Raw genomic sequence first — 13028 nt, forward strand, 5'->3', positions numbered from 1 at the left:
AGCGTGAGTTTATTTTCTTATAAGCAATTGAGAAAAAAAAAAAAAAGAGTAAAAAGTGTTTGTTGGTTTATTAGCTTGATTTTTAATGTTATGCAGATTGGGGTAGGAGGACTTAATCATCAGGGTAAATTCAGTCTCTTGTTAATGACATTTATGCAGCGACGCATGAAGTGGATGAATAATGAAAAACACTAAAATAATGGAAGTGATGCATCAATTATATGAAACTCCTGAATTCTAATATATTGAATTGTAGTTGCCTACATGAAATGGAAGCAAAACAAAGGAATACACATTTATTATTTGTTATCATCCATTTTGCTGCATAGTAATGAAGTAAAACTGTATAGAAGAAGCTTTGAAGAAAATTAAATAATCCTAACTTCATAGCTTAGCTGTCACTCACTCAAGAGCCCCACACTTTTCTTCCCTCTCTTCCTGACAATCTTGCTACCCAGCTTTTGGCCTTTTTGGCTCACTTCTACATTGCTAATTATTTTTGTGTAAAAATTAATTGAGTAGACGGCAAGGAAACCAGAAAAAAGAGATATGGGAAAAAAATTAATGTTTTGTTTGTGCTTATTTTAAAAAGAAAAATTAATTTTCTTCATATATACAACTAGTTTCTCTGAAAGAAATTAGAGAAAAATATTGTTCCAGTTTAACGTAATTATTAATTCTTATGTTTAATTTTATCTTTATTTCGTTTCCAATTAGTAAATATTAATATTTTATGAAAGTTGTGTTAAGTAAGATTTAGGATTTATTTTAATATATTAGCAAAAGACTCGCAGCGTCCCTTCTCACATAATCTTTGGTTGGAGAAACACGTGGCATGTATTTTCCCCGTGTCGAAGCGATCCAATCATTTTGACAGCTGCTATATGGTTCGGGAGAAAGAAGAGCCGAAGCAAAGACGCGGAGAGGATGACATGGAGGCAAGGCTGAGGTTCGGATGCCAGATAGGGTCGGACAACCGTTTGATGGAAACTGTTCCCGAGAAAGAAAAAATAATAAAAAAGGATTATTATTGATTAATGGGAGTTTTGGTTGGTTGGAAGAGAAAGAGTGGAAGTACAAGAAAGAAAAAAGCATGAGCTTTTGGTAGTGATTAGCATTGGCATGATATTGCGCCTTCTCTGAGAAGCCAACAGAAAAAGATTGATTCGTTCGTTCATTGATTCATTGATTCATTGATTCTGATACAGTGGTGTAGGGAGAGTTGCTTTTCTTGCAAGCCTAATCACCCTCTTTAAATAAGGGCTTTGACTATTAGATGTTGGTTGTTCCAGTTCCAGTTCCAATTCCATTCCAGTTGCAGTTCTTAGTCAGCTTCCTCTTTTCTCTATAAAACCCTATTTTCTGTTTCTTCCTCCACTGGGGCTTCAATGGCCACCTGCAAAAATGTCTGTGCTCTTCTCCTTTTGCTTTTCTCCTCTTTTCTACATGTGAAGGCTATTTTAGACCCTGCTGATTTCCTCGCTCTGCAATCCATTCGTAAAGCCCTCGAAGACATGCCCGGTTCCCATTTCTTCTCCTCCTGGGATTTCACCGCAGACCCATGCAACTTCGCCGGGGTTTACTGCGACTCCGACAGGGTCATCTCCCTCAACCTCGGTGATCCCAGGGCTGGCTCACCCGGACTCACCGGCCGCCTCGACCCCGCCCTCGGCAAGCTCTCCGCGCTCGCCGAGTTCACCGTTGTCCCCGGCAGAATCTACGGTCCTCTCCCAGAATCCCTCTCCGATTTGAAGAACCTCAGGTTTCTCGGCGTCAACCGTAACTTCATCTCCGGCGAAATTCCGACCATGCTCGGCGAGTTACGCGGCCTCAGAACCATCGATCTCAGCTACAACCAACTCACCGGACGCATTCCTCCAACCGTGGGATCCCTACCGGAGCTGACTAACCTGATCCTCTGCCATAACCGCCTCTCCGGTTCGCTCCCTCGGTTCGAGTCACACACTTTAACACGGCTCGACCTAAAGCATAACTCTCTCTCCGGTTCGCTCCCTCCCAACTCGCTCCCTCCCTCTCTGCAGTACCTCTCCCTGGCCTGGAACCAGCTCACCGGCCCAATGGATCGCCTCCTGGGCCGCCTCGACCAGCTTAACTATTTGGACCTTAGTCTCAACCAGTTCACGGGCCCAATCCCGGACCGGATCTTTTCCTTCCCGCTCACGAATCTGCAGCTGGAGAGGAACCAGTTCTCGGGTGCGGTCCAGCCCGTTGAGCAGGTGTCCATCCCGACCGTTGATCTTAGTTACAACCGGTTGTCCGGTCAGATATCTCCAATGCTGGCGAGCGTGCAGTACCTGTACCTGAATAACAACCGGTTTTCTGGTCGGGTACCGGCTAGCTTCGTGGAGCGGTTGCTGGACGCCAGCATTCAGATACTTTACTTGCAGCATAACTATCTGACGGGGATTGAGATAAGCCCAACGGCGGTGATTCCAGAGAGAAGCTCCCTGTGTCTGCAGTATAATTGCATGGTCCCGCCCGTTGAGACGCCCTGCCCCTTGAGGGCTGGCAAGCAGAAAACCAGGCCTACTGCGCAATGCAACCAGTTGAAAACCTGATCCGACCCGACCCATCAAGTCAAAATCTTACCTCTTTCCTTCTTCCTTATTTCTCCTCTTGCTTTCTGATTCATTATTATTTAATTTTGTGGTGGTTATTAGGGAATGAATAATGAGAAGATTGTGAATATTTTTGGATTAGATTTAGACAATTTAGCTGTTTTGCTCCGGGAGCTTCTCAAATCATATATGTTATGATTATTATCTATATTACTAATGTAATATGATCCATTATGAAAAACAATGAAAAAATTATTGATCATTATTACCAGGTTTTTTCGATCAATTAAAACTCTATTATGCCATCTCCTGTGAGTTAATATTTGCATTATCTTTTTTATTTTTATTGTCATCACTGGTAACTTGCCATCGGGAAAGTTTTTGTTTTTCCATTCTTTTATGCTCATTTAAAATGCTGCTTGCTAGTGTCGTGGTGGAAGCTTCTAATGATTACACAGTGTGGGATGGCATTGGCACCTGTCTATTCATAATTTTGGTACATATTTGATCATAGTGGAGATGTAAAATTTGGTGTGATGCATGTATATCAATCCCAATTGGTTATTGTTCCATCATTATTTTGATTATTTTTGGAAGATCACAATTTTCAGATTTTTGTGGGAAGTGGAGTGGTGGCCATTCGGTGCAATTACCGTTTCTTCAGCTTTTTAAGCTTTCCATGGGCACGAGTCGCTGCTCCCTTCAATGGAAAATGGTTGTAGGGACGACAACCATTTTGGGGATATCTTTTTTGCATTGCAATTGTAAGCCTTTTGAGCCTTGGATCTGGACTGACAACACTTTCTCTTTTTCCGCCCTCTGTGTGCGACTGTGGCGACAAAGGAATCATCACGGTAAAAAGCAAATGTGAAAAAACAAGAAAAAAGAGCTGAGAATAGGTAGGGTTGGATTAATCTTACAAAGGGGCACATGAAGCAGCTAATGTCAAAGCATAATAAGAAAAGGTAAATGTAAATGAAAACAAGGAAAAGAGAACAAGTTTAGGTATGGCTGGATTTTTAATTTACCAGAGGACACACGAAGCAGCTAGACAACCTAACACTAATAACATATCGAAAACAACGTAACCCACACCTTCAACCATCCACAGCCACTTATATATCTGTCTGTCTCGGGTTGTTGCTTTATTGGATTGGATGTTCGTCCAGGTCATTAGTCAAATACTTTCGCATAATGCATGTCTATATCTGCTAATATATGATTAAATCTATTATCAAGTTCATTTTTTGTAGCCAATCCTCCGAGAATTTTCTCGGTACTCTAATCTTCACATGCAAAATCTTCTGGGGAATAGTAAATAACAATCTTTTGCAATTTGCCAATAAATAATAAATTATTTGCTAAAATTTTATCAGACCGTTGTCGCCAAAAAAATGGAAACCTGTAGCCTTTTTCTGCTGGAGGCCCCAACCCAGTCCTCTATGTTTTGTTGCCTTCATCGTACTGGGTGTACTTAATTCACTCGACATCTCACTCGTTTTCTTTGTGGAATCTCAGGTTTTATCATCTTATAATTTGTTTGTGGCTTAAAATAACATCTTTGCTTTACCAATAGTCAGACAGCAGAGAGAGGGTCCCCCATAGTTTTACTGTTTGTTAAGATAGCGCCTTCGGAAGTGTGACCCTCTCGGAGAAAAAGCTATTTTAAGGCCAACAAAATGAGAAATTTCTCCATTCTTTGAAAGGTTAAAACTCATAATTTTTGGAACACTTTTGCTTTTAAAAGGCAGGCAAAAATAAATCAACCTGCTTCTCTATAACAATTATTATGAGGTCTATCAAAATCAAGGAACTAAGGTATCATGACAAACAAAATAATCAGATAAATCACTAAGACAAGACAACAAAGGATGAAACCTAGTTATAAGATTCCCATGATATCCACAACGGCACAACCACAGTGATATAGGCATCTTGGCAGTGGCGTTTGGGCAAATGTATGCTGTCACTGTTTTTTCTATTCCTTTACAGCTATTTGAAGGAGAACGGCCTAACTTGGAAGAAACCAGAAGCATTATTAGCTTTATTCCTGATATTTACAAAAGGGGATCCACAATAATTAGGGGTACAATGTACGTGTAAATGATTCAGCCAAAGCACCATGCAGGAGTCTAGGATCACCACAAGAAGACCGCACCAATTAATGACACATTGTACAATACTAATAATTTGTTCCAGGCATAGCGTACTAATGAATCAATTCCAATCTCAATTTACATGATTATTTATGTACCAAGACCTTATGGCTGTTCATGTCATGCCTTATTATGTTAAAACGTCCTATACATGTTCATTAACAACAGGGTACGCATGCCCCAGAGCATTCCATAACTAATTCACTGACATCATATGTACTCATCATAAAAGTGTCTTGTCCAGACCCTCTTACTCAAAGACGCTGGTCTATCACCACTCCCAGCAAATTCCCATTTCACGACATCTCCATCCCAAGAGGAGCTAACAAGCATGGTGTTGAAGGGGTGCCAACTACAATCTCTCACTGGTGATTTATGGTGCTTCAGTGTCGCAACTTGAGCTCCGCTCACCTGTAGTGAATTATCAAATCAAAAGAGAACCAGCTTGAACTTTTTGTCTTTGTTTCTTTGTAAATTAAGCAAACAGCAGCTCAATCTAACTGCAAAATTCCCCGATTATAATATAGTTTGTTCATACATAGTGCCCAAGAAAATATACATCACGTTACACCGCTCTTCCCCAACAATTTTATTAACAGTAGCCATGTAGTGGAGTCCGAAAGGGTGTTCATGTGATCTGTATCCTTTTAGGCAAGCCATTTACGGGTAATGAAGACTCAAACCTTAGTATTATCACTCGTGTTCAAATACACAATAATTTTTTAACTTCAAAAAATTAACAGGGATTGACATAAAATGGGTGGATTGTCGTTTAATATAATAGGTATTGATGTCATTAAATTGGTTATGAAATATACTTTTTGGTAACTTGTATAGTACCTAAATAATGTTGTGCCAATCATACAACATGGATATAATGCTAGAGCAGAAGAAATTAAATTACATACCAAATCATATATGTAAACACATGCGTTGTGTGATCCAGTATAGATGTACTTCTGCCCAGTGCTGTAAATTTGAGGATAATATCAGTCTAACAACTTTAATCAAATCCCCAAACGATATAGAAGCCAAAAGATATTGCTGAAGAAAACCAATTTAAAAGTACAATAATTAATATGTTAAGATTCAGCATAGCCTATTGCCCTCAGAAAAGGTACTCGTTCCACTCGAAACTCCCATCCCATTTATAATTTTCTAAACTATCATCGATTGTCGCCCTCCTATTTTTCTTTTTTATCCTCAGTGTCCTCTGTTGTTATACCCAAGAATGTGAAAGAAGCACTTAATCATCCTGGATGGCGACAAGCTATGATTGCAGAAATGCAGGCTCTTGACCACATTAATACTTGGGAGCTGGTGCCCCTTCCCCCAGGGAAAAAGACGGTTGGCTGTCGATGGATGTATGCAGTTAAAGTTGGTCCTAATGGTGAAATTGATCGGCTCAAAGCTTGGCTTGTTGCAAAAGATTACACTCAGGTTTATGGTCTTGATTATTGTGACACTTTCTCTCCTGTAGCCAAGATGACTACTATTCGTCTCTTCTTTGCCATGGCAGTCATTCTTCATTGGCCACTTCATCAATTGGATATCAAGAATGCCTTCCTACATGGTGATCTTGAGGAAGAAGTTTATATGGAGCAACCTCCTGGGTTTGTTGCTCAGAGGAAGTCTGGTATGGTATGCAAATTGCATCGATCTCTATATGGCCTCAAGCAATCCCCATGTGCTTGGTTTGGAAAGTTTAGCTCCATTGTTCAAAAATTTGGGCTAAAACGCAGTGAAGCATACCATTCAGTTTTTTATTGTCATTCTTCTCTCGGGAAATGTGTTTACTTAATAGTATATGTTGATGATATTGTCATTACTGGAAATGATGTTGTTGGAATATCTCAACTAAAAGAGTACTTGTGTAGACATTTTCAAACCAAGGATCTTGGAAGTCTCAAATACTTCTTAGGCATTGAAGTAACGCAATCAAAAGATGGAGTTGTAATCTCCCAAAGGAAGTATGCTCTTGATATATTACAAGAAACATGCATGATTGATTGTAGACCGGTAGACAGTCCCATGGACCCAAACCAGAAATTAAGGACAGAAGAAGGTGAATTATTCTCCGATCCAGAGAGGTATAGGAGGCTGGTTGGAAAACTGATTTATCTCACTATTACAAGGCCAGATCTATCCTTTGCAGTTGGAGTGGTTAGTCAGTTCATGCAGGCTCCATGTGTTGACCATTGGAATGCTCTCATTCGCATTCTAAGGTATGTAAAGAAGGCTCCCGGGCAAGGATTGTTATATGAAGATAAAGGAAGCATTCAGGTCTCTGGGTATTGTGATGCAGATTGGGCAGGTTCACCTATTGATAGACAGTCTACTACAGGATATTGTGTTTTTCTGGGAGGAAACATTATTTCATGGAAAAGTAAGAAACAGAATGTAGTAGCTCGATCAACCGCGGAAGCTGAGTATAGGGCAATGGCATCACTAACATGTGAACTTATATGGGTGAAACAATTCCTTCAAGAGGTTAAATTTTGTGACATTCATACTATGAAGATGTATTGCGACAATCAAGCTGCTCTCCACATTGCATCAAATCCAGTGTTTCACGAGAGGACTAAACATATAGAAATTGATTGTCATTTTGTTCGTGAAAAGTTGTTGACCAAAGAAATATGTACTGAGTTTATTGGGTCAAACGATCAACTCGCAGATGTATTGACCAAGTCATTAAGGGGTCCTCGGATTGAGTTTATTTGTTCCAAGCTTGGTACATACAATTTGTATGCCCCAGCTTGAGGGAGAGTGTTAGGATATTTATCCTATTTTATCATCATTATAGTGTGTCAAGGGTTACCCTATTTATCATGATTATATTGTGTCTAGGGTTACCCTATTTATCATGTACTTGTGTATCAATTTATTCTTATAAATAGAAGATTGTGAGAGGGATCAATTAAGCCCTCTATAATTATTTTACAGTTTCAATCTTAAGTAGCTGCATGCTGATCCAAATATGAACCTGACAGAACTTGTTTTTATTCTTCCCCCTCAAAAAACCAAGCACACTTTTACAAACAGTTCGGTTGACTATGACAAATAATTGAAGCTTTAAGAAAAAGATCAAAAGAGGATCATGACAAGAAAATGAAGAATAATTACACAGCAAGGCCAGCTTAGTGCTCACCTAAAAGCTGGTGAGAAATAGCAACGGATAAGAGTGCGCAAGACTGAATGACCTCTATAAGTAGCCACTGATTGATCACAAGGGTGAGTCAAGTCTTTTGCTTGGGGTGGATAATCCATCCACCTGTAATCCCATTCGTAACTCCTGTACCCAGGATTGCTGGAATAGAAAGAAAATTATGTTATATAGTATGTCAATGAATTGACAACAATTTCATCAAGAAACATCATAATCCCGGAGAGGAACAGACATCATTAGCTAGGTTAAAAATCTATAAATATCACATGCAAGACTGAATTCTGAAAATCATTCTAAGAGCTTCAATTACCCACACAAGTATGCAAACACAAATAGAGACAGAAGCATGAGTCCAACATGACATGTCATTCTGTAACAAAATTATATAAAACTTCCAGTATTTTGCATTGAAGAAAAAGTAGTGAGAATACTTCATAGATAATTCCAAAAAAAAAAATCAGCCTCATAATCAGATAATATATCATAATTAACTTATAGATTCTTTTAAGAATTAATATAAATTCAAACTCCAACATGATACCTCAAAGAAATGTTGGTATAACTGCCGTATCTTGTTAAACATCTCTAGCATTGCAAAAATTATCAGCTATTATTATCCTAGTATGACCTTAAGTCATGTTTTTTATTCCACACACGTGTTAAGACGAAATGTGCACATCAGAATATTAGAGGTGGATCGGTGGGTGGGGAGCATACCAGGTAACATTGGATGACATTTTGCGTATGTCCCAGAGCTTGATAGTTTGATCTTTACCATTTGAAATGAAATAACGCCCATCTCCACGAGTATCAATAAATGTAATGCCCTCAAGGTGTCCCATCAGTACCCCTGCTGGTTTGGCTTTAGCAATTAAGCAACGTCGATCCCAGACCTAATCAAATTTGTATATTACAATGTGTTCCTCACCAACAATCAGAAGAGAAACTAAAACAACTCTAGTGATTAATCATGGAATTTCTGAAATGAGTGACTATGGCCAAAGAGAAGAACTACCGCACTTAACTAGAAACAACTTCAGGTTCAATATTTATTTAACCTTGTATGACTATGAGATTGACGTCCTGTGTAAAAAGGTGCCACCACTTCCATTTAAAACCAAAAGATGTGGATATTCAAGGACAAAGAACATAATATCTTGACAAACAAAAAAATCGCATGGTATTGAACAAACCTTACAAAAACTATCATCACTCCCGGAGTAAATAAGATGGCTAGTTTCATCAGCAAAACATACAGTGTTCACATCAGACTGCAACATAAAATGAAAACAAAATGTTAGAACCTCTCTATGTTGGTTAATATTTTTTAACCATCAGAGATCAGACAACAGGAAAATAATTTCGATACAAAAACCAAAAAAGAAAAGAAGAAAGACATATCATATAAGTCCAATCCGATTCTTCTTTTGGCTTGGACATTTTTTTTATTGCTTTTGGTGGCTTGGAGAAGGTAGGGATACTGAGAATAAGAGTGGTTATCCAGCCAGATCATCCATACCATCTCTGGATTATCTATTTCTTTACTTATACACCAACATAGTGAATCATATTTGTTAGTCTTCCATATGTTTCAAAGTTAAATAGAGGATTAGACCTTAAATCCTTCAGCCAAAACGATAGTACAGGAACTTAGGCATTACAAGAGGTAATTCCATATTTTATAATCAAGCTTATTCTCTCAAACGATCTTGAGTTCTGCACTTAAACCAGCAAAGAAAACAAGTAGCATTGTGTGCGCAAAAATAAGTTAGGAATGAAATTGAGATTCCACCTTAGGATACAAAAATCTACCCACATTCTCCAAATTTTTTATAAATTTTAAGATCTATTTACGAATATATCAATGACAGAAAACCTAAAATAGAATTTCACAGGCACTGCCAATACATAAAATGGTTTATAACCAGTAGACCAATCCATCGAACAGAATATAAAACTGCCCCCTTCATGTTATGCACAATCAATTCTATCTGTCGAGACTCCAATTATATTATGGAATCGTGAAACTTAATTATTTCTGCAACATAACTGCATAAACCAATAGATATCAAACAATAGCCCAAATCATATGAAACTAAATAAATGTAGTTGTGCCTAGTAGCAATACCGTGTGAGCTAAAATTCGAAGTGAGATCTTATTTGCTTCAAGATCATACACATATATAGAATTATCACTACTTCCAGCAACTAATTCTCTTCCATCCTTCGAGAATTTCACACAGAAAATTCCAAATGAGTACCCTCCATAATCATTTGATGAAAAATCTAAACCATCATGTATCTCCTGCATATTAGAAGAAATAAAAGTATATTACAAATAGGAAAAGGAATATCACTAAACAGAATCTGATAGATTGAAATCCAATTTTTCATTATCTATTGCTCTGTAATTTTTTATAGCATATGAAATTCTAAAAAAGGAGTAGTGTTAGATGTGAATACTGTAACATTGGCTAAGGACTCTGTTTCAGCAGATCCAGCATTTACAATGTGTACAATGGGTGACATACTGGCATAAGCCTGAAATTGAAGAGTGCAGATACCATAAGAAAAAGCCGGATAATAGTACCTTTACAGAAAACAAAAGGAATAAAAAGACGTAGAACCCAGTAACTTACCAAATAGTGTTGATCAGGTGAAAGACATGTATCAGTGATTGTCCATCTCAAATTTTTAGCTAGAATGTTCTTCTGAACTTTCCAACCTCTGTCCACGTTGTATATTCTTATATGACTTCCCTGCAATGTGATTTAAATGTAATCAAAACTATAGCATGCATTTTCAGGTTGAAGCTGAAAACACTTTACCTGGAACCCAGCAATAAAAAGAGAACCATCAGCTGAAAACTGGGATACATATGCCCGACTAGACATTTGGTCAATAAGCCAGGGACCATTTACGGGCAAATATCTGCTCAAAAGATGGCAGCGGTCAGCTGAAGAAAACCTTCCCCGTCCTGAATAATTTGATTCTCGACCTGCCAGCATCTTCACAGGAGAAACAGGCAACTGCGGCCTTCCAGTTCCAACTTGGACTAATTGTTGATGGGGGTTTGACTTCAGCTTTGTTATCTGAGCAATTTCATTGTCCAGAAATGTCGACGGCATTTTAGATTGCCCACTGCTAGACTCTTCATGGATAGCATTTTCATCTTCACAATGATCAGAATCTATCTCTAGTCTACTCATAGCATAACCCATTTCGTCAATGTAAAGTGCACTGGCTGTGGCATACATAACTATTCACAGAAATACACAAAACTTTGTAATGCTGGAGCATCTTATTTTCTGCAAAATCTTCATAAAATCAGTGTTCATCAGACCTGAAAACAAAAGAAGCATTAGCCACAAAAATTGAGTAAATTTTTAGATTTAATTCTCATATAAATAATTAAAAACCACCATTAGCAAAGAAAAAAAAATGAAACAAAGATAAATCTGTTTCATTTTTCTCGTAGAAAGTTAAACACTACAGTTGAGTCAAGCTAAGCTCTTTCCCTGAGAGAAACATCTGCACGTTAGTATTGATTTTGTTGGAACAGCTTTCCAGACTAGGGCTCTCCTTTAGCTTATCCGAAAACTGATTTTAATTTCTGCTAAACTAATTTTAATTTATGAGAGAAGAAAATAAGTATTCGTTTTAGATTCTTATTTTCTTTTCCTAAACATGGCCTTTTTCAACTTGGATTGGTTTGGTTTATCGTGTCTTGAGGCACTAAATTTACAGAAATTCAACGACCTTTCGACAAGCCATATAAGGTTCCAGAGAGCAAGCAAATTCGTAAGCAGCATAACATTCCTAATTGTGAAGAGTATTTACGAAACTAAAACAAGACGACCTCGCGGACTCAAAACCCTTTCCATGTTCCAGAAACATCGTGGACATCCTCAGAAACTAAAATTTAACGAGAAAGCAATCACAAACAGGAATCAATTAGGAATTATCCTCCAACTCCCCTTATCCCTAACAACAAAAATTCCACCACGAATAGGTAAAATCATCATTAGAACAGGTAAAAGTCAACAGAAACGTCCCAATTAATATGAATAAAAATGAATTAGAGAAAGCATTCAGGGTTTAATTTTGGAAATCATTGACATAATAATAAATAGTATAGTGAATAGTGACAAGTGATACCTCTTAAGAGCTTTGGCTGAGAGTGATTTAAGGGTTGTGTGGGACGATTCTGAGGAATATATGCAACAAAAAGGGTAACATAAGAGGGATTTTTCTGCTTTTGGCACACAAATAAAATCCAATCAATCCTCCAGACGAAGATATATGCATAATGTCACTGTTACCATTAAATATTGGATAAAGTGGGTGGGTGAGTGAGGGTGACGGGGAAGAAAATTCTCTACCTTGCATGTGCAGGGAGAAGAAGCCGCAAAACTCAAATATCCACCATTTTCTTTTTTATTTCTTATTTCTATTTTCAATACACTTTACTTTAAATATTACAAACATATTTAATTATGATTATTTACTATTTGTAAGAATTTTTTTATAAATAACTTTTCGGTAATACACAATATTCAAAATCCTTAACTAACTTTGTGTAAAAGTTAAACTCAGTGGTAAACAATAGCTTATGAATTTGAGAAAAGAAAAGTTCTTAAATGCATGATCACGTGTATTTGAATTTATTTATTTGTTAAACTATAACAAAATTAAAAAGAAAATATTGAAAACATATTTTTTTTTAAGGTTAAATAACTATGAAAGATATATTTATACGAAAAATACACAAAATTTAAATGGTATTTATAGTAAAAATAATTTAAAATAGTTTTCTTTTTTTCATACTAAAAGCTTTCAAATTCTTAAACTTGCAAAAGATGAGTATTTTACTACTCCTTCTTTACCTAAATACATGTTCATTAAACTATTATTTTTCAACCTAATGCGGATTTTATCCACAAATGTTCTTTGAGTTTTGTGTCATCTAATTTATAGAGAACAAATATATTTTGTTGAATGGGAGGTAGAAATTAGTTAAAATTGAAATCAAGGGAGTAAGAAGGGTGAAAATAGCATACAAAGTGCAAAAGTTTTAAATAAAAGCTATCAAGACAAACGTTCCAAAATTATTTCTTTTAAGTG

General features: G+C 37.1%; 2 protein-coding genes across 2 annotated transcripts; one reads left to right on the forward strand and one right to left on the reverse strand.

Moving 5' to 3' along the window:
* Positions 1–1031: 1031 nt before the first annotated feature.
* LOC108326074 (LRR receptor-like serine/threonine-protein kinase SIK1) lies at positions 1032–2842 on the forward strand. Its single transcript, XM_017559334.2, has one exon. The coding sequence runs from the start codon at positions 1389–1391 to the stop codon at positions 2577–2579; it is 1191 nt and encodes a 396-aa protein (XP_017414823.1). The 5' UTR covers positions 1032–1388; the 3' UTR covers positions 2580–2842.
* A 1902-nt stretch (positions 2843–4744) lies between these two features.
* Positions 4745–12295, reverse strand: LOC108326073 (LEC14B protein). Its single transcript, XM_017559333.2, has 10 exons — positions 12063–12295; positions 10733–11247; positions 10544–10663; positions 10368–10445; positions 10033–10209; positions 9098–9175; positions 8622–8797; positions 7887–8045; positions 5644–5704; positions 4745–5146 (listed from the first exon to the last, which is right to left on the reverse strand). The coding sequence occupies exons 2-10, from the start codon at positions 11159–11161 to the stop codon at positions 4946–4948; spliced, it is 1479 nt and encodes a 492-aa protein (XP_017414822.1). The 5' UTR covers positions 11162–11247; positions 12063–12295; the 3' UTR covers positions 4745–4945.
* Positions 12296–13028: the final 733 nt, after the last annotated feature.

The sequence above is a fragment of the Vigna angularis genome, chromosome 3, assembly GCF_016808095.1.
Source record: "Vigna angularis cultivar LongXiaoDou No.4 chromosome 3, ASM1680809v1, whole genome shotgun sequence".
Taxonomy (NCBI): Eukaryota; Viridiplantae; Streptophyta; class Magnoliopsida; order Fabales; family Fabaceae; genus Vigna; species Vigna angularis.

What these genes read in the sequence shown, in the direction of transcription:
- LOC108326074 (XM_017559334.2), top strand. Translation starts at nt 1,389, where the DNA reads ATGGCCACCTGCAAAAATGTCTGTGCTCTTCTCCTTTTGCTTTTCTCC.
- LOC108326073 (XM_017559333.2), bottom strand. Translation starts at nt 11,161, where the DNA reads ATGTATGCCACAGCCAGTGCACTTTACATTGACGAAATGGGTTATGCT. An exon ending in AGTCCTTAGCCAATGTTACA is followed by an intron (nt 10,210 to 10,367) that starts GTATTCACATCT and finishes TCTAATATGCAG; the next exon opens with GAGATACATGATGGTTTAGA. An exon ending in GTGTTTACATATATGATTTG is followed by an intron (nt 5,147 to 5,643) that starts GTATGTAATTTA and finishes AATTCACTACAG; the next exon opens with GTGAGCGGAGCTCAAGTTGC.